Below are 22,705 nucleotides of genomic sequence, written 5' to 3'. Positions count from 1 at the left end.
GCATTAATGATAACAAAGAAAGCTCATGGTGCACTAATGGAGTGGAACCCAATATCCAAAAGAATACTAAACACTAGATTTAAAGCTGGCAAGCAGAACATCACAATAACTGCTATATATGCACCAACCAATGATGCAATCCAGGAAGAAAAGGATAATTTTTATAACATGCTACAGAGAAGTATAGAAACAACAAATAAAAAAGATATGCAACTTATAATTGGAGACTTTAATGCTAAGGTTGGAAATGATTATACTAATAAAGAAACTGTTGTGGGAAAGTATGCAGAGGGAGAAATAAATGAAAATGGAGAGTTACTTATAGACTTCTGTATATTCAATCATCTTGTAATAGGAGGGAGTCTCTTCCGACATAAAAAATACACAAGTGGACATGGATAGCACTAAATAGAAAGACAAAGAATCAAATAGACCATGTACTTATATCAAGGAATTGGAGGAAATCACTCCTGGATGTCAGAGTTAAAAGAGGAGCCGAGGCATATTCAGATCATTTTCTCCTAACAGCTACCATGAAAGTAAAAATAAACAATGCACAATAGGAAGAGGTTTAGAATTGAAAAACTCAAAAACAAAGAGATTAGAAATAAATTTATAACAACTGTACAGGACAAATGGGATAAACTCGAAAAAAGAGAAGGAGATAACATAGAGGCAAAATGGACTAAGATTAAAGACATACACCTAAACCTCTTTTTACGTGATAGATACGTTCCTAAAAATTACGCGTAAATAGAATTCGCGTAAAAAGAACTACTGACTCCATAGAAAAAGTGAAGATTGGTTCCAAACCCGAAATATAAGCAAAATAATGAAAATACAAACATTAAATTTGTTAGGATCATACGATTTTTATTTACATTTCATGGAGAAAACACATACATATAATGAATTTTAATAACTTTAAAAAAAACACATTCATTTCAGTTGTTTGCTAAGGATAATGTAAAAAAATTATGTTATTCACTATCAGTTTCTGACAATAAACGCGAAAGCTTTCGTGAGATGTAATAATGGTATTATCGCCGCCGACTTCCCCCTCAACTTGTGGAATTCTTCTTGTCATGTCTTGAAAAAAAGTACCACTGGTTGTTTCAGTAGTTTTAGGCATGAACTCAGCTATTAATCGCTGTGTTGATGCTTTAGATAAGTTGCGATATAATTCTCTGTATGAAGACATTAACAACTTAAGCTCACGTGATAATTCCCAGCACATTCTTCGTTTGGATCATGTCTGGCAAAATAATTGCCTAAATTACTGGACAGTTTAAGACCTTCTTTAATTATATCAGCAGTAAAAGTAGGATTATCTTGATCGTTATCATTAACTTCTTCGCTTTCAGAAGTCTCAGAAACAATCTCCACTATTTTGTCTTCGCTAAGAGGTTTATCAGTTAACAGTTCTTTGATATCTGCCAACATAAGATCTTTGAATCCTTCTCTGCCAATTTCACATGCTAAACTTATTATATTGGGGAATTCTGTAGTATGATTGAAGGGAACAGTAGCATTCTCTTTAATACATGCAGACCAAATGGCTTTCCAGCATGCATTCATAGTTTCTGGTCTCAATTCAGATAACAATAGTTGAACCTGATCAATACAATCCATAATTGAAAATTTTTTCCACACATCCATAACTGACAATGTTTCATCATCATTTAGTTTATTGAAAAACATACTGAAATGTTCGTCTGACATAATATGTTTTAAAAGTCGCAATTATACCCTGATCTAGAGGTTGTAGCAATGACGTAGTATTGGGCGACAGAAAAAAAAAAAGGCGCATTTGGGTGTTCTGTGGCAGGATGACCAGATGCATTATCAAGAATCAAAAGCACTTTAAATTCGAGACAGTTGTCATTCAAATAGTGTCTGACTTCTGGCACAAAATGTTTGTGGAACCACTCAGTGAAAATATCAGTGGTCACCCAAGCTTTTTTGTTGGCCATCCGGTGAACTGGCAAATTTTGAAAATCTATGCCTTTTACTGGCCGTGGTCCTAATGATCGATTTATGAGCAGTGGTTTTAACATCCGATCTCTTAAAGCGTTCAAACAAAATAGGAGTGTTATGCGATCCTTTGCTGCTTTGAACCCACAAACAGTTTTTTTTGCATTTTTGATATATATGCAAGTTCTGTTTGGCCAAAGGCCAGTTTCATCCATATTCCAAACTTGTTCACGAGTGTAACCTTCATCTTCAATTATTTTAGTAAGTTTTTGTGGAAATGCTTTAGCAGCTGTTTCATCAGCAGAAGCCGTTTCACCTTTAATTTTTATATTATGAAGAGCATGTCTTTTAATAAACTTAGCCAGCCAACCATTGCTTGCATGAAATTCATATTTTTTCCTCAATTGAGATGAAGTATCTGGTTGCAGTTTTTTAATCTGTTCATAAAATCTCAATTCTGATTGCTTGATGGAATTTCCTTCAACTGGCATTCGTTTTTGTACATTATCTTCTATCCACATCACTAAAGCTTTTTCGGCCTTTTCTAGAACAACTCTTGTGATAATTTCGCACTCGATTTTGTACCAGAACATACTGCTTTTCTAACAGCCTCTTTATTTTTCTTTTATAGATCTGACAGTTGATTCATGGACTCCAAAATCCTTACCCACAGCTGTCGCACTTTCCCCCAGTTTGAAGACAATCTAAAATTTGAATTTTTATATCCAAGGAAATGGCTTTCCTTTTTTTTTTTTTTTTTTTTGGTTATTGGCAACATCATGTATGTGAGGACTGGATTAAAATCTTCGGTTAATGAAATGAAAGTTTGAAAATTACATATAGCTTACCATTTATTATTTCTTGGCAAAATTATTAATTTTATAAAGGGATTTTTATTTCACTTAAAAAATGCAAATGCAAAAAATGCGGTAACTGTGTTGTCTACTCAAACACCAAATTCAAACTGCTAAGAACTGCTTTTTTATGCGCAGTCAGTTATGTAATTCGGGGAATTCCCAATAAATGAAATTCGTAAGAATTTAGAATTTTCTTAATTGAAACGAGAATGCAATATTGCAGAATTTTCGAGAATTTAGAATTTTCTTAATTGAAACGAGAATGTAATTCTACAGAATTCTCAGAATTTTCTAGAATTTAGAATTTTCTTAATTGAAACAAGAATGCAATGCTACAAAATTCTTAGAATTTTCTTGAATTACGGATTTTTTCCTAACTTAGACTTTAAGTTGGCCGTGTAAAAGTGAATAAAAATCGTGTAAAAAAAATTATTTTTGATATCCCAATTCTCATAAAAAGAGGTTTAGGTGTACTAATATATGCATCAGAAAAGATATTGGGATTTCAAACTAATACAGACAAGGAATCGATATCAGAAAACAATTTTAAAATAGAGGAGAGACAGAATAAAAGGGAAACTGTTACAGATTGGCGAAAATGTTGAACAAGAACAAGCAGAAAGATATAGAGCAATTAACAAAGAAATAAAAAGAAGTGCAAGAAATGATAAAAGAAAATACATAGAGAATCTAGCACAAGAGGCAGAGGATGCTGCAAATATAAATGATACTAGAAAGTTGTATGATATTACAAGGAAATTACATGGAAAAAGAAACAAATAGATAGCTCCTATATACAATAAAGAAGGAAAACTATTATTAAATGAAAAAGAACAGATAAATAGATGTGTGGAATTCTTCTCAGAGAAATTTCAAGAAATGACTGATGGTGACCAGAGCCTAGAATTAAATGAACAAAATGCATCATTAGATATAAATTTGAACGAAATAACAAAAAATAGAAATTACAAAAGCAATAACTCAGATCAAAACAGGTAAAGCACTGGGAGTAGACAACATACCAGGTGATATGTTAAATGCAAATCCAAAACTTATAGCAGAGATATTATATCCCTTACTAAATGAGATATGGCAGAAAGAAGAATGGCCTAAGGAATGGAATACTGGATTGCTGGTTAAATTACCCCAAAAAAAGGGAACCCATCTGAATGCAAAAATTGGAGAGGTATAATATTGCTGAGTGTTATAAGTAAACTATTAGCAAGGATAATACTAGAAAGAATCAAAATAGCAATAGAAAAACAACTAAGACCAGAATAGGCAGGATTTAGAGCCAATAGATCATGCACCGACCACATTGCTACTTTATGAATTATCATAGAACAATCATTGGAATGACACGCAAGATTATACTTAAATTTTATTGATTTTGAACAAGCTTTCGACAGTATAAACAGATCTTCCCTATGGAAATTATGCACTCCCAGAAAAAATAATAAGAATAATTTAAAAAATGTATGAAGATTTTGAAATTAAAGTAATACATGGAAATACCCTCTCAGAACCATTTAAAACAATGACAGGAGTAAGGCAAGGTTGTATACTCTCCCCTACTATGTTTTTAATTGTCATAAGACTGGGTGATGAGAAAAGTATTTCATGGAAATACAGATTACAATGGTTACTTCAAAACCAACTCCACGATCTAGATTTTGCAGATCTAGATATCTGCTTACTTTTAAAGAAGCACCAACATGTAGAACAAAAAACAACAACACTTGTAGAAACAGCCAAAAAGTTGGTCTTAGGATAAATAAAAATAAAACAATGTTGATGAAAATAAATGCAAAGCAAAATAAGCAAATAACAATAGAAGAACCACCACTTAAAGAAGTAGAACAATTTATATACCTTAGTTCAGTAGTATCAATAAAAGGAGGAACTACTGAAGATATAAATAGAAGGGAACAGCTGGCTTATTTAACTTTCAACCAACTTAGAAATATCTGGAAAAACAATAATTTGTTTTTCAAGATATTTCCAGAAGTGAAGAGGATTAAGTAAGCAAGATCGTGTTAAGAGAATGCAATAAACAATTATTGAATAAATAGGAATAATTATAATTCATCCATCAGCATAAATTTGGGAAAAAAATTACAGTATAAGCTATATAAAGTCACCAAAGTTAATAAAAATCAATTGCTTAAATTTTTTTTAATGTCTAAACATTTGACTGAGCTACTTTTGTATAAAAAAATTAAGTAAAGATGTTGCTCGACTTTTTCATGTTGTCATGCAATTTGCGATAGCTGGTGATCGCTTTATCAAGATTTTGGTGGACTTTGAAGCTTCATTCCATATCAGGATCAGCATCAGACAAAATTTCCTTAGCATACTCAGCCTTATTGAAAACTAGCTCAAGTTCTTTTGCAGTTACCTTCTTAGAAGTAACATTCTCTTGTTGTTTGCACTCCTTATCTTCTTCTTCACATGCACGCTGTTCTTCTAGTTTGAAGGAGATCATTCTTGCTTAACTATTCTGAACGGAAATCAAGCAAGTTTCTCACATCTTCATTATCCAGTTCATTAAATCCAAGTTCTTTTCCAATTGTGCTGATTTCTTCAGTAATGGTAGATCTTGGATTTTGCGCACGATAAACTAACAACGGTTTGAGTTTAAAGTCGCTTTCTGCATTGCCTCCTAATAAAAGTGTAAGACGATCTTTAGATGCTTTGTATCCTGGTTGAGATACTTCAGTTTTAGCTAGGAAAGTTTCTGTTGACATACACTTACAAAAGAAACCAATTTTGTTGACGTTGAATATTTGCTGATGTCATAATCATCCTCCTGAATTATCCTTTGCAATTCTATAGGAAATTTGGCTGTAGAATCTTTATCAGCACTAGCAGATTCCCCCAGTTATTCTTATGTTATGCAGTTCAGTTCGATTTTTAAAATGGTCAAACCATCTTAAACTTGCACTAAAGCTTTCACATTCCTCTTGAAATTTGGTCTCTTTCAATGAGATAAAAATATTGAGAGCTTTTGCCTGAATATTCCCTGTACTAAGAGATATTCTTTTTATCTGATTAATCACTCGCTTAAAGCAAGAAAAAGTATCATTTTACTCATTTGCGCTAACTGATTATCGTACATATCGAATTTGTGTTAAGCAAGGTTTTCCTGTATGCATATATTTTGAAATATTATTTATTAATACTGAAAAAACATAACAAACATCCTATTATTTACGAATTAACTTGACTTTTGCTGCTCAACTTGAGTGAGTCTCTAAACATCATGTGAGTATACTGTAATTTTCATCTTTAAGCATGCTTAGAGACTCGCATTGTTCAGAAGGCTGGTGTGGAGAATATTTTCTTGATATATATTAGGTCCCTTAATATGTATGAAGCTTATTTAAACATAGTGCTGATTGTGCATCTCTTCATGCTGATAGTTAATCCATTTGGGCAGGAGTAGCAACATTTTTTACTAAAGAATTTCTTGATTTTTTTTTTTTTTTAATGTAGTTCATGTTCAAAAATATTTAACAGAAATATGTTGAACCAAAAACTGAAAGAAGTCAAAATGCAGATATTTTGAAATTTATATACATGTCCAGTAAGCTACTCTACACATTGAACACAATTCAGTCACTTTGAACACAGGATATTTTATTATTTTGTTCATGTTTTAACTATACTCGCCACTGTCACAACAATTAACCTTCGACACCTTGTTGCACATGTGCTTCTCTTCAGATATGCAAGGAAACTAACTGAGAAGTGTTTGTGGCATACTTACATGTCGACTAAAAGTTACAGTTGCAGTTATATGTTTAAAGAGCCACTTGTTGCTGACACATGCATTTAGCAAGTTCTTCCAGCTAGATAATGTACAGTATTACAAGGAAAAGATTCCATGATCGTAACAATGACTATTATAAACAATAAATTACCCAATAACTACAGTAATTAACTAATGAAATGAAAGTACAGATATTTCATACTGAAAATAACAGTACATCATCAGTGCACTGATTATTATTATTATTTGCGACACCTCCAAGGAGTCCGAAGGCTCATCTTGTACAACTCTCTATCTCTACCATTACACTGAACCTCTACTACTAATCATCTATATCAGCGTCATCCACTGCCCACCAACACCACAACTAGTATTTTTTGTCTGTAAATTGTGTGCGTTCTGAAGGGCCATTTTGTCTGTATGTGGGATGAAAAACCTGAGTTTCTGGGAGATAAAACCTGCTACTTCCATATGAGATCGGCTAACTCACCTTCAATTGAAAAAGTCCATATAAAGATTCCTCCCATCATGACAAGACTCAAACTTTGGCCTTTTCCAATTGAAGGGCACAACGTACTATCGTTCTTCCAATTGCGCTACGGAGGCGCTTGATGGTGTACTGTTATTTTCAGTACAAAATATCTGTACTTTCATTAAAGTTAATTACTGTGGTTATTGTGTAATTTATTGTTTATAGTCATGCCACAGGTACCTTTAAAGATTAGTGACTTCTATAGTTCATTATTATGCTAAGTCAGTGGTATTCATCCCAGTTGAGTGTGTGATGAGGCCTAAGGGGATTGGCTAGGATAAGTTGATTGTAAGATGAAGTCATCTGCATGGAGTATCATTACTCTGGAGTACACATGTGGCACTCTGAGTTGAAGCTTTTGAAGGCTAAAAGAGATATTGACTACTTAGTTTCTTTATGCCCTTGAGGATGATCTTAATATATCAGCCCAAACCACTTTCCTTCAGCTGTGATCCGTAAAGTCATCATTATTAACATGGTATAATGGTGGGAGCAGTGGGCTTCTGAGTTTTGCTTATATTCCTGTCAGATCATGCTCCTTGAACAACATTTTCTAAGAGATACTTGGTTAAATGCATCCATGCTTAAAAATGCTGTAATATCAAAATTCATGGAAAGCCAAAATATTTTTGATAAGAGAATAAGCAAAGCTGGTATGGTGGGTAGCCAGCTGAATAAATTTATATCGAATAAGAGATAAATTAGCCAAAACACCAAACTAGTAGTATACAAGATAATGTTCAAACCAATTTTAAATTATGGATATGAGAATTGAGTTAGAAATAAAGCACTATCAAAGATATGGGAGTTCTCAGAAAAATTAGGTCAGTGAACCAATGGCATCGATGGCAGAATCATGTTAAAAAGGAAGATATTAGAAAGGAACTTGACATTATTAGCATTCAAGAATGTGTCAGCAGAGCTAATCTAAGGTGATATGGCCACTTAAATAGAATAGGAAAAGAAAGGTTAGAAAAACAGGTGTTTGATGCCAATATGGCAAGAAAGAGAACCCAGGGAAGACTAAGGTCTAGGTGGATTGATTCAGTCAGAAGTGCCTTAGAAGCATGGAATGTTAGATATTGACAATATTGGACTGCTCACAAGTAATAGATTGATTTGGAGGGAAATTGTTGATAGGAGATTAATAATAATGTAAACTTATCATGTAGTGCTGTCATAGTAACCTGAACACCCTTTAGTGGTGCATGTCAGGAAATTGATGATGATTAAAAAGAAATATGTTTAAATTTATATTTGTTGAATATTTAATAATAAATGAGATGCATCACCTTATTTTATACTATTTTATTTTTTATATATTTATATAGTATATATGTTATACTATACTGGTTATTGGTGGCTCAAAGTGGTTTGTAAAAAGATGGTGTTTTGCAACTGAGCAAAATTTTATTTCTTGATTATCTCACCTCTAGCCTATTTTTAAACATACAATAAATTACAACATTTCATGGTTAGATTGCATGTTAAAAAATCAATGGTATTAATGTCTTCAATTATATGTTTTTGATATAAGTTTCATTTATTTTTTAATTAGGATCTTACTAAAGCAGGAGTGCTGATCTTTGCCAATAAACAAGATTTAAAAGGTTGCATGTCATCTGCAGAAATTTCTGAACAGCTGAATTTAACTTCCCTAAAGAAACAGCGGTGGCAGATTCAGGCTTGCTGTGCCCTCACTGGTGAAGGGTATGTGTTTTTTTTTTTATAAAGTTTAGTTTATACTAATTTGTATTATTGATTTAATTTAAAAGGCTAAAGTAAAACTAGTAACCCTTTAATGTGAGTATTTTCATTGATTTCATTTTTATTTTCTGGCTTTGGAAATGTTTCAGGCATATTAAATAAATGATTGTTGAATATACAATAAATAGTACTATACTTGAGTATAGTACTATTTATATAGATGAAATATATATATTATCTATATTATATATAATACTATGTATAGCACTCTATATTATATATATATATAGTACTATACATATTGATAAAATGTCAAGTATCAGTATTATGCTGTATTTGCCTACATCAGAACATTTTTGTTTGCAGAAACTTTTTGCATCAGTTTGCTATTTTACAGTACTTAGTGGACTATTTATATAATGTTAATTGCCAGCATAGATTTGTTTATTTACTTTCTTTGCTCATGCTACTTCTTTTCTTTCAGTTCTTTCTCCTGCCAGGAGGTTTGACACTGTGGAGGTAACTGGTTAATTATTAGTTGGCACTAGAGCTAACCTTAGTGCATAGTTCTTAAGTCGGCTCTGTCTGCTGCACAGTACCTTCCACTTAATCAGGTTGTTCCTGATGTTTATAGCTCCTAAATTCAGGTTTTTATCTTAAGTCTATGTTTCCTTAGACCACAAATGCTTAGGCTCCTGCACCAGAATTCACTTTTTATAAGTCCATGGTATATCCTGATTTGCCACTATCTTTATTGTGTATGTGTGTTCCCTGGTCACTTTATGTGATGAAATGTTTGAGTTATACAGGAGGAAATACTCAACTAACTCACTTTCAGTTGAAAATGTCATTTTCAGCTGAAGGTACACAATATTCAAACCAGAGTCTTGTTATCCTTCCAACTGTAATACAGAGATGGTGTGCATATAAAACTTTCATTGATCACTCTTGAATAGGGATTGCAGTACTGGTAAACTGGTTTACTGATTTATTTACTAGTATCAACCTCATCATCATCAAATTCCTGATATGTACCCTCAGGAGATACAGGATAATTATGATAGTACTACATGAAACAAGTTACACTATTACTAACTTCTGATCAATTTTCCTCCAAATTAATCTGTTATCTGTCAAGATTCCGATATTATCAGATCTTATATTTCTGTCTTTTAAGGCATTTTTTACTGTTAGTATCAGTTTACATCTTGGTTTTCCTCTGAGTCTTTTCCAAGCCAACCTGGCAAAGAACACTTGTATAGGTAATCTTTCCTATCCCATTCTATTTACATAATGACCATACTACCTGGGATTAGTTCTACTAACACAATCCTAAATGCTGTGGCAAGTTCTTTCATAATATCCTTATTTTTAATGTGATACTGCCATTGATGCCATCTCTTCTTTCCACTGTCTTTCTCAGAACTCTCATATCAGAGGTCTCCCGTCTTTGATCAAACATTTTATTTCTAACTCATCTTTCAGATTAATACGTTAAAATTAGTTTTAACACCATCATATATACAGCTAATTTAGTGTTTGACTAATTTCTTATTCCATATAAATTATTCAGCTGACTTCCTACCATACCAGCTTTACTAATTCTTTTGTCTATTTCCATATTTAATTTACCATCTTCGCTAAAAATTGTACCTAAATAACTGAAATGTACTTGTTCTATACGTTCGCAATTCAGCATACATTTCAATGTTTCTGTCTATGTGTTTGTCTTTTTATTGTTGATTTTCATCAAATTTATTACAACAGTTATTCAATTTAGTCAGGGAATCTTGCAGACTTGGACTGGATCTATTCAGAAGTAGAATCATCTGCATAAAGTAAAGAGCCAAGATTAATATCACCAATTTTGATACTAGATTTAATATAACTTTAATTCATAATGTGATCAGTATAGATAATGAATAACAGTGGAGTAACAAATGAATAACATTGTGTTATTACTAACTCAATGTTCCAACATAAAAATGTTTACACATTTTTATGTTGTCTCATTAATGATTTTTTGTTGATAGTGATGTTTTCTCACTGGTGCAGGATGCCAGAGTGTACATAGGATTTGAAATTGGAAGTGATCACTGTTTGGTCTTGAGCAGGATAAAATTGAATTTCATATTGAACAGAAAAACATGTAAGAAAGTTTTAAAGCGAATAAAAATTGAGTGGGGTGTTTAAGGGTCAAAGCTGTATCACTGAGAGGAGACCTCCACATAGCCTTTAAAGGAATGCAGAGAACCGACCAGGGCTTCTGACCTAATGTCCAATCCTCACCTTCTCATGGTGCACCCTGTTGGGTATCTGCCTGGTTACTGAACGAATGAGGATGGGCTGGCAATTTGGAATTTAGCTGACCAAATTGTATTCTTATTGGCTTAAAGCAATATAGAAAATGATGGTACAACATGACAAAATTTCATGCCAGCTGGGGTGTCGCCCGGTTAAACAAGGCCCCTGTTGTTTTCGCCAGGGAACAAGGGCAAACAGCGAAAAGTCAGCTACTGGAACAAATCTGAAAGCACACCCCAACTCAACATCACCAGAGTTAAAGATCGGTACCATCAACATAAGAAGCCTGAATGGCAAAGAAATGGAGCTAGCTGAGAAATTAGATAAGTACCAGATGGACATAATAGGGGTGACTGAAACAAAAAAGACAAAAACTGGTGAGATCTTTCTGAACAATAAATACAAAATGTTATATTCAGGAAATGACAATCAAGGAAAAGAAGGAGTAGCCATAGTATTCAACACAAAATACGAGGCTAATCTTCTTGAATGGCAGGCAGTCTCAAGTAGTGATGTGGGCAAATATCAGAATGGGGAATTGGACAATGAGACTTATTTGTGTCTATGGTCCCACAGAAGGTTGTACTAAGGTAGAAGTGGAGAAATTTTTTGATGCTTTAGAAAAAGCAGCTGACACAATGAAAAAGGAAAAGTTGGTCCTTGTTGGGGATCTAAATAGCAGAGTAGGAAATGATTGTGAGACATATAAAAATATTTTGGGAAAATTTGGAGAAAAGAGCAAAGCCAATAATAATGGCAAATACCTGTTGGATTTCTGGTCAGGACATGGACTTGTTATTACTAACACCATGTTCCAACATAAAAATGTGCACAAATTCACATGGAGAGAAGAGGCAAGGAATAAGAAAAGTCTCATTGACTATGTTATTGTTGTTGATAGTGATGTTTTCTCCCTGGTGCAGGACACCCGAGTGTAAAGAGGATTTGAAATTGGAAGCGATCAATATTTAGTCTTGAGCAGGATAAAATCGAATTTCATATTGAAAAAAAGAACATGTAAGAAAGTTTTAAAGCAAATAAAAGTTGAGCAGCTCTCAGATGTGAACTGTAGATTAAAATACACAAAGATTATTGAAGAAAAATGAGTTTGAGAACAGGAACCAAACCTTGAAGAAAACACTGATTGATTCAGCCAGAGGGGCATGTGATGAGGTTGTCTGCAAGGATAGAAAAATCAGAACTCCATGGTGGACACAGGAAGTTAAAGAGGCAGTGAAGGAAAAGAAGAAAGCGTATCAAAAGTTCTTGACAAATAAGTCAGATTGTGCTCTTTGAGAATACAGAGACGAATGTAAGAAAGCTAAACACTATGTAAAACTAGCTAAACATGGGAAGACTTTGGCAAGAACATAGAAAATAAATATCAAGAAGGTGGCAAAATATTCTGGAGGTTGTTGAAGCTTAGGAATGGAGGAAAGAGTGTGCTGTAAAAGAAGTTAGAGATGATAAAGGTGACATGAAAATTTGGAGAAAAAGATATACTTGAAGTATGGAGTAATTACTTTGAAAAACTGCTAAATGAAAGAAGCAGTGATGACAGCACAGTTGTAAAAAGCACTGACCAGGCATGCAGTCAGGAATACATATCCGTACTTGAAGTAGAAAAAGCTATCAAAGGCTTGTAATGTGGAAAGGCAGCAGGAGTAGATGATATTCGACCAGAAATGCTGAAGTATGGTGGTATGAAAGTTTTACAGTGGCTGCACTGCGTAGTTCAGAATGCCTGGACACAGGGACGAATTCCTGATGATTGGAGTAGAGCTCTCTTAGTACCCATATATAAAAAGGGAAATAAAACTGAATGTGGGAATTACACAGAATTATTTCCCTACTGCATGTTCCTGCAAGATCTATGCAAGTATACTTGAGAAACGGTTGAGAAGAATTGTGGAAGAAAAGTTGGTGAAGAACAAGCTAGATTCAGGTCAAATAGACGCTGTCAGGATCACATCTTCACTTTACGACAAATAGTGGAGAAATCATGGGAATATAACAAAGATCTGTATTTAAGTTTTGTCGATCTGATATCGAAATTGGTGATGTTAATCTTAGCTCTTTACTTCATGCAGATGATGTTATACTTCTGAATAAATCCAGTACAAGTCTGCAAGATTCCCTGACTAAATTGAATAACTGTTGTGATAAATTTGGTATGAAAATCAGCAATAATCAGACAAGACAAAGACAATGAAAATAGGCAGAAACATTGACAATATCAATTGCATTGAATGGAGAACCCATAGAATAAGGAAAACATTTCAGCTACTTAGGCACAGTTTTTAGTGAAGATGGTAAATTAAATATGGAAATAAACAACAGAATCAACAAAACTGGTATGGTAGGAAGTCAACTGAATAAATTTATACGGAATAAGAGGGAAATTAGTCAAAACACTAAATTAGCTGTATACAAGACAGTGTTCCAACCAATTTTAACTTATGGATCTGAGAGCTGGGTTAGAAGTAAAACACTTGACCAAAGACTAGAGACTGCAGATATGAGAGTGCTGAGAAAGATTAGGGGGTGTGAACAGATGTCATCAATGGCAATATCCTAATATCCTCATTAAAAATGAGGATATTAAGAAAGAACTTGACATTGTTAGTATCCAGGAATGTGTTAGCAGTGCTGATCTCAGGTTGGCAGAATGGCAGAGGAAAGATTACAAAACAAGTGTTCTCTACCAGGTTGGCAGGATAAAGACCCATTATCTTTTTGAAGAAGACCAAGATATAGGTGGATTGATACAGTAAAAAGTGACTTAGAAGACAGACATATAAAATCTGATAATGTTGGAGTCTTGACAGATAACATATTGATTTGGAGGAAAATTGTTGATAGGAAGTTAGTGATGATGTAAGTTCTTCATGTAGTACTATCATAATATCCTGTACACTCCTTGAGGGTACGTATCAGGAATTTGATGATCACGATGGTGAAAATCTGATCCTGGCAACCCCCTATCTGGCCTGAATTTAGCCTTTCTCTTCACAACTCTTCTCAGGCATACTTGCATAAATCTTACAATGAACACTCAGTAGAGAAATATCTCTAATTGTCACATTCAGTTTTATTTCCCTTTATATAGATGGATACTATGACAGCTCTCCTCCTCAAAGAGAACAAATACCTTATGTTCACAAATCAGCGGCTGAGGAGTCTTCTCCTGCCCATCTTCAACAAGCTCCTAAACACCCGGCTAAAAAGATGTTCTGATGTTGTTTTACACATGGCAGTCCAGGATCACTTGTGGCTGTTGATGGTATGATGAAAAGTAACCAATACATAAAAATATTGGAAAAAAGAGTGGTCCACGGATCCAGAAAGATAAAGAACTCATCTTTCAACAGAATCTTGCTCCATGCCACACACCAAAAAAATGAAAGAATTCCTCAAAAATCACAACATCCAATTGCTTCAGTGTCCAGGTGACTCTCCTGATATTAATCCAGCAGAAAATTTGTGGGCCATAGTGAAAAAGAGACTTGGAAAATTAAATTGTGATATACAAAGGATTACTTAATACAGTCCTCATGGAAAGGCTTAGATGTTGGTTATGCATTTTTTATTAAATAATTTAAGGAAATTACAACATCAACTAGGATATACGTTAAAATAAATTTTAACATACTTCAATATTTCGGCAACATCACGTTGCCATTTTCAAGAATCTTAAGAAGAAGACACGTGCATGCAGGCACAACAAACAGTAAGTGAGGAAGAATCAGGAAGCTATTATTTCTCCTAAAGTCCTGATGGTGTCCCCTAGCAGGCAATGTTGGTATTCTTGGGCGATTGAGCTGAAGGTCTTCTGATGTAGGTTTCCCAAATTTGAAGCATTCTCATGCAGTCAAATTTGTTGAGGTTTGGATTGTTTCTTAGGGGCTGAAGCTGATTCCATGAAAAGCCTTTCATATTTGTATTCTACGGTGTATTATCGTGGCTTTCTTCCACCATATTCTGTGGCAGGTATCTAGCGCATGGTCAGCAAGACCAGAGCGGCTGGATACCTGCCATAGAGACCATCCCTTATCTGCTCTACTAAAGACCAACCTCCCCCCACCCCAGACCTACCTGGTGTATCAGGTCTCTTGCAGCTGTAAGCTGTCCTACTTTGGCCAAACAGGCATGACAGCAAATATCAGAATTTCAGAGCACAAGGACTACATCCAGTTTCACCAATACAGCCGCTCTGGTCTTGCTGACCATGCACTGGATACCTGCCATAGAATACGGTGGAAGAAAGCCACGATAATACACCGTAGTAAATACAAATATGAAAGGCTTTTCATGGAATCAGCTTCAGCCCTAAGAAACAATCCAAACCTCAACAAATTTGGCAGAATGAGTGCCAAATTTTTTCCTCAAATTTGGAAAACCTACATCACAAGACCTTCAGCTCAGTCGCCCAAGAATACCAACATTGCCTGCTAGGGGACACCATCAGGACTTTAGGAGAAATAATAGCTTCCTGCTTCTTCCTCACTTACTATTTGTTGTGCCTGTGTGCACGTGTCTTGTTCTTAAGATTCTTGAAAATGGCAAAGTGACGTTGCCGAAATATTGAAGTATATTAAAATTTATTTTAATGTATATCCTAGTTGACGTTGTAATTTCCTTAAACTATTTAAGTAAAAAATTAATACAGTCCATTGTAAAAGTATGGTTTTGAGATGCAGAAAAAAGAAAAATGTGTTCTACTTTGGTAGAGCCCATGCCTAAGAGAATTAATGAACTTAGTAGGAACAGAGGAGCACATATAAATTATTAGATAAAGTTGGAGTTTTAATTTTTGTACTTATTTTGTTTTCTCGTGAAATTAAAATTTTTCTTTAAAATGTGAATGTTCGAATTAATTTGTTCACTACCGTAGTTGCCAGGAACTTTCGATATGCTTTCCTCCAGTCCTCTTTAACTTCCTGAGTCCACTATGGAGTTTTGATTTTTCTATTATTACAGACAACCTCACAACATGTCTCTTTGGGTGAATCAATCAGTGTATTCTTCAGGGTTTGCCATTGAATCACAAAGGTTTGGTTTTCAAACTCTTCCATTTTTTCTTCAATGATGTTGTGTATTTCAGTCTATAGCTCACCTCTAAAAGCTACTCAACCTTCATTCATTTTAAAACTTTCTTACACACTCTGCTTTTCAATATTTCATTTTTATCCTGCTCAAAACTAAGTGATCACTTCCTATTTCAAATCTTCTGTATACTCTTCTGTCTTGAACCAGTGGGAATATATTGCTATCAACTGTAACATAGTCAGTGACTCTTCTTATTACTTGCATCTTCTCTCTGTGAATTTGTGCAAATTTTTATGTTGGGACATGGTGTTAGTAATAACTAATTCATATTTGAACAGAAATCCAGCAGGCATTTACCATTATTATTAGCTTTGCTTGTTTTCTCCAAATTTTTCCAAAATATTTCTATATTTCTGGCAGTCATTTCCTACTCTGCTATTTAGATCGCCAACAAGGAGCAACTTTTCTTTTTTTCATTGTGTCAGTTGCTTTCTTTAAAGCCTCAAAAAAATTCCTCCACTTCTACCTTAGTAGAACCTTCTGTGGGACTATAGGCACAAATAAGTTTTGTTGTCCAGTTCCCCATTCTGATATTAGCCCACATCACTCTACCTGATTTTACATGTTCAAGAAGATTATCCTCATATTTAGTGTTGAACACTATAGCTACCCCCTCTTTTCCCTGATTGCTATTGCCAAGAGTATAACATTTTGTATTTGCTGCTTAGAAATATCTCACCTGTTTTTGTCTTGTTTGTTTCAGTCACGCCTACTTTGTTGATCTGGTACTTATTCCTTTCTTCTGCTAGTTCCATTTCATTTCCTTTGATGCTTCTTACATTGATAGTACTAATCTCGAACTCTCTTTATGTTGAGTTGGAATGTGTTCTGGGATTTATTTCAGTTGCTGACTTTTTGTTGTTAACCCTGGTTCCCTGACGAAAACAACAGGGCCTTGTTTAACCTGGTAATGCCCCAGCCAGCAGGAAATTCTGCCATGTTGTACCAGTAAATGGTACAAATGTTGTTTAAAAAATTTACCAATAAATTTGTGTTTTCTACAATAAATTAAAAACGTTTATAATAATTGTATTATTGATGAATTTTGTAAAATATGGTTCCTTGTTTGAATAAACTGCTCAGACCTTAATGTCTCTCTTGGCTATGTAATCACATGCCTGATGTAGCAATTTGGTAATGTAGTATTAGTAACTCATAAAGTTAACACATTCACTTCATGCTGTGTCCCATGTGAATTACTTGTAAGGCAGGAACTTACCTGACCATATAACATGTTCCTTTGGCATCTGATGGGCACATTTTTACAAATTATTAAATGTATATGGCATTCCAGTTTTGGTTTGGTATGTTGTTATTTCTGAAAATAGTATTTGGGAACCATCTCAGTGGTATAGAAAATCCCAAATGCAACTTTGCAATTTCAAGTCATAAAATAAAAAAATTAATAAAATAAAAACAGTATTTGATTTTGAAAATTTGCATTACATAAATTTATATTAATGAATAAATTTCCATATCAATTACTTTTAAATAGATTGTTAGGGCACAGTACTTAATTTAGTGCTACAATAAAATTCTACTTTGTTTGGTTTGCTTCTGTGCAGTATGGCAACTGTGGAGGAAGGATGTTTTTTACTATCGAGGGTCATAAATTTTAATTGTCTCTAATTACACTAATTACACTAATGATTGTCACTAAATACAGTGTTTTGGTTGTATATGTATTTAATGCCACAACAAAATTCTTGCTTGTAACATGCCATCATTTGGGGAGATGTTTTTCACTATACAGTTTCATTTTCATCCCAGTATTAGGCTACTGATATATATAGACACTTTTTTGTGATTGATTGGTTTAAATATATCAACCAAATATAGAAATTATTGGTTTCTAATTTATCTTGAAACAAATAGATTCTGTTTATTGTGTTCAATGGAAGCACCTTCCTGTCCATCATGTGCCAGTCTGGTTGGCCAAGTGGTTAGCATATCCGCTCTCTTGCCAAAAGGCTGCGGGTTCAAATCTCGATGTGAATATGGATGTTTGTGATTGTGAAATACTAGTGGTGGTGGTGGGCAGTAGATGGTTGGTGTAGATGATGTGGTTTGCTGGTTGGTGGATTAGAGTAATGGAGACGGAGAGGTGCCTTCCATCGATGAGTTTTTGGACTCCTTGGAGGTGTCACTTAATAATAAACATGCTAAACTATCCAAGGACTTTGACAGTATATATTAATGATAAAATTATATTCCATGATCTTTTGTTCTGAATGATCATTCACGGGCCAGTGTGTCACTTGTTTACATATTCTGTCAGATAGTGAAAAATCAAAGATAATAACTAGAATATGTCATGTGATTTGATAAAAGGAAGAATTGAAAAGAGTTTTTTTATCAACATAGATAAAAATTACCATGGTATTTTTCATATACTGAAGCAGGAGCTGCAGGTGTGGGTAAACAGCACTGAAAAAAAAAAGAAAAAAAAAAGCAGTTGGTGTGAGTACTAGTGGCTTGCATAATCATATTAAAAGCAAGGGAAAAATTAGCTTATTAAAAACTGGGAAAGTTGAAACTGAATACAGCATCTTCAACTGAAATTATCAACGTTAAGACTGATTTGAATTCTTGATCAATAATTACATCATATTTTGAGGAGGAACTTTTTTCTTCTTTAATAGCATGCAGGATAGCATGGAATGGGTTTCCTTTTAGTAATACAGCTGAAGATTTGTGCAAGTTATTAATTGCAAAGGCTTATAAAGTCTTTCTCAAATCTTCAGGAACAATAAGAAAAAAAACTATCATGGAATATGGAGACAAATTAAAAACAAATAATCAAGATATCACAGCATAAAATTCATAGTGAAATATTTACTTTAACATTTGAACTGCTGATGTATGAACATCACTATCCATGCAAGTGATAACAAATGCTGGAATCTTGGTTTATGTGGTCCTATGCATGCTGACAGATGTTTAACCCTTCTTCACAATATGATGAAAGAATTTAATATTTCTTTTAGAAGTATTGTATCTATTACAACAGATGGAGCTTCAGTAATGAAGAAGGTAGTGAAACTGATCAATACAAATCATCAGTTATATTTACCACACCTGTTAGCCATCAGAGTTCTTAGTACTAAAAATAGTTTACAAGAAAATGAAGTTGATGAACAGGAAAAGATAGCCCTTGAATTATCTGATATATGTATGAGATATATATATATATATACGATTGTAACTCTGATGACAGATGGATGAAATTTCTGATCTTCATACTTTAGGTTTTGTGTGTCAACAACTTTGATACTTAGTTAAATTTTTTACAAAATGTGCAACCAAATTTTCTGATAGCAAAGATGCAAAAGGTAGTAACAATATTCTGCAGATTACAAAGATGATATACTCCAAAAACATGTAAAGGAAGAATTTGATAAAGAACCTTCATTAATATTGGATTCCAAAACTCACTGGAATAGTTTCCTGGTTATGTTGAACAACTTCTCAGTGGTTAAAAATTCTGTACAAAACAGTGTCATAAATTTGAAATCTAAGATGTCAGTATTAGAGATGAAGCTAATATTATAGATTTCAAATTTATGACACCATTTCTTATGCAATTTTCTGGTCTTCTGTAGTATATTTTTCCTTTCCGTGTAAAATAACTTTAATCTGTGGTGAATTTAAATTATTAAAATATTTTAGAACGGAACATAATCATCTCTGTGAGTGGTATATTAGTAAATATACCACTCACAGAGAGGTATATTTACTAATATTGACTAATATATTAGTAAATAGAGAGGTGATATTGATGCTCATCATGATGGCAATGGTTGTATAAAGTGCATTATGCTTGAATTTTAGCTGGCTGTGGACAGATCAGTGGGTCTCTTAACATTCACATTTGTTCAGCATTTGTTATCGTTATGGCAAGACAGAACTGGCAGACCATGCCTATGCCCTGTCACACAGGATTAAATGGAAGAATACTTTGGACAGAGTTGGTTTTGGTGTGTGATTGGCTATAAATATCTGAAAACTGAAATTTTTTTTTTGATTTTATGTTGAACATTGAGTTTTTGCATGGATGAACATGCAAATGTAGGATTTTTCTGTTGTTAACTTAAAAAATGTGAAATTTTAAATGCTCTGTTTTTCAGAAATTTTGCAATCCCCTGTGAGAAGTATATGCATAATACTTATGTAGAACATGTGTACATGCATTCCTTGCTGCCTTCCTTACTGAACACTAATTAATATATTGACTAAGCTTAAATGGTTAAAAATGGTTATTCTCAACTGACATCTTTAACCATTTTATGGAAATTTCTTCAAAATGAATAAACATTTTGTTTGTGCTATTATCCCCCCCCCACCCCCATACCAAGAAATTCAATTCAGGTTTTTTTTTTTTTTTTTTTTTGAATTACCTGTGAGGAACATATGCATAAAAGATACTTATAAAGAATAAATATTCCTTACTGAAGAATGATTATTATATATTGGCCAGAGAAATTATGAGTAAAAACATATCTGAAATTTTAGTTTTGTGCCATGAAGATTTACATTTACTTCTGTGTATGTGGTTATTGGCAAGATTCTAGGTTCTGGCCAAGGGCTCCATGTCTAGAACCCACATAAATTTTATTACATGAATATATCATGTACAGTAATGTCTTAGTTATTAGATTCTCGATGTGGGCATGGATGTTTGTGATTGTGAAATACTAGTGGTGATGGGCAGTAGATGGTTGGTGTAGATGATGTGTACATTTATTGGCATTGGTTAACTGAATGTAGTATTTTATATAGGTCTTACCACTCAAGAATTGGCTAACTGAAGGTTAGATTATGTAGACATTAGAGTACTTATCAAGAATATATTATTCTGATGAAGAAAATAATAGGTCTGTCTGTGGTCATTTTAAAGTGTTTTGTAAAGTGGTGTGGTACTGTTTAATGGAAAACCATAATATCATAACAGCAAGCATAGATTATATTTATTAATATGTAGAAAAGTTTTATCTGAAGTTTGTGGCTGGTTGATTGATTTGCTAATTAAATTACTAATTCACTAATATGAAATCATTTAATTTTATTTTCTGTTACAGACTATACCAAGGGCTGGAATGGATTTATTCCCAACTGAAAAGTAGAAAGTGACCATTAGTTGTATAATTAGGTGCTTATCCAGTCTTTTTTAATTGGATTATCATCTAATGGCTGTGATACTCTACTCTATAGGGCAGCAGTCACTTCATCATATCAAGGTTCACTATCACAGATGTTGATAATCTTCCGGCATTCAAAGAAGATGGCTTACTTCCGATTTTACCGAGGCCTGTGTACATATGGACCTTTTTACTAAGAAATTTTAGTGGTGCTGTCTGAGAATCAGCATGGAGAAAGTACTTTTTTGCAGAAGTATAGGATTGATTTTTTTGTAATTTGTGAACATTTCTGCAGTGTCATAAGAGACTGAATTCATCAACCACAGTGTAGAAATGTACAGTTTTTTTGAGCATAACATTATTCTCAAGTGATACCTGAAGTATCATATTGCAAATCACTTCCATGCCAAGTTTTCATACAAGCATGAAGTTTGGTATCTGATATGTTAAATGGGATCAGTTTTTATATGTTTGAGAATAAGTAAGAAAAGTTCAGTGGTGAGGGGGGGGGGGGGGAGAAGATAGAAAGAATATTCCTCTAAGGCAGCTTTAAGAAGAAAAGTTTATAAATATTCTCTTTATACTCTATATTACAATGTCTGTTGTATTTATGATGTCAATGTACAGGTATAAATGTATCGTAGCCTGCTTTTTCTTCTGTCCCGTTTTGTTTATTCCATTTTGATAGCAATTTTCTGAAGTTCTAGAAATTTTTTTTATTTTGGAACCCTCTAAAAAACACCTGCAGCAAGTTGTGGAAAACTGTTCTGTTTCATACTACAGAATAATTTAACTATGAAATTCATTAATTTATTTATTGTATGTATGTTTTTAATTCTAGAATACATTATGAATTATGTACTCAGATATGAAAATTTGCTCAGAACTATACTTTTTGAATGTATTTCAGTGTTCTTATGTAGAAAACTTATGAAGGAACATTAAGAGGTATCAATGATTTAGCAGTTTTGGATGTTTAACTATTTTTGTTTGTTAAAATCTCTAGTTCTTTATATAAGCAATATCAAATTTACACACATTATTTGTAAAAGTAATACATAACTGAAAGTTGACTAAAATTATTTTTTCCTCCATTTGATCTTGTGCTTAATTTGTGTGTGTATGTGTCATGTTTTTCCACCAATACATTTTCCTATTGATCACTGTGAACCATAAAAAAAAAAAAATTATCAAACTATATTTTAAACATTGTCACAAAAAATTTGAATTACCAAGGTCACTTTGTCTAATTTTGAAAAGAAAAAAAATATTACAGAATGGTTTTCTTAATTGTCATCTAAATATATATTAG

At 33.4% G+C, this 22,705-nt stretch overlaps 1 protein-coding gene across 1 annotated transcript in view; it reads left to right on the top strand.

The window, feature by feature from the left end:
* Arl5 (ADP-ribosylation factor-like 5) overlaps positions 1-22,487 on the top strand; it is a 96,641-nt gene extending 74,154 nt beyond the window's left edge. Inside the window, exons 5-6 of the mRNA XM_090411908.1 lie at positions 8,694-8,845; positions 21,334-22,487. Coding sequence (XP_090268034.1) covers positions 8,694-8,845; positions 21,334-21,385 — 204 coding nt within the window. The 3' untranslated portion in view covers positions 21,386-22,487. The remainder of the gene's footprint in view (positions 1-8,693; positions 8,846-21,333) is intronic.
* The last annotated feature ends 218 nt before the right edge of the window (positions 22,488-22,705 follow it).

This window comes from Typopeltis vanoorti, chromosome 22, assembly GCF_054136105.1.
Source record: "Typopeltis vanoorti isolate ZY-2024b chromosome 22, IOZ_Tvanoo_1.0, whole genome shotgun sequence".
Taxonomy (NCBI): domain Eukaryota; kingdom Metazoa; phylum Arthropoda; class Arachnida; order Uropygi; family Thelyphonidae; genus Typopeltis; species Typopeltis vanoorti.
Note: the sequence above shows the minus strand (reverse complement) of the source record. Positions and strands in the feature narration are given on the sequence as shown.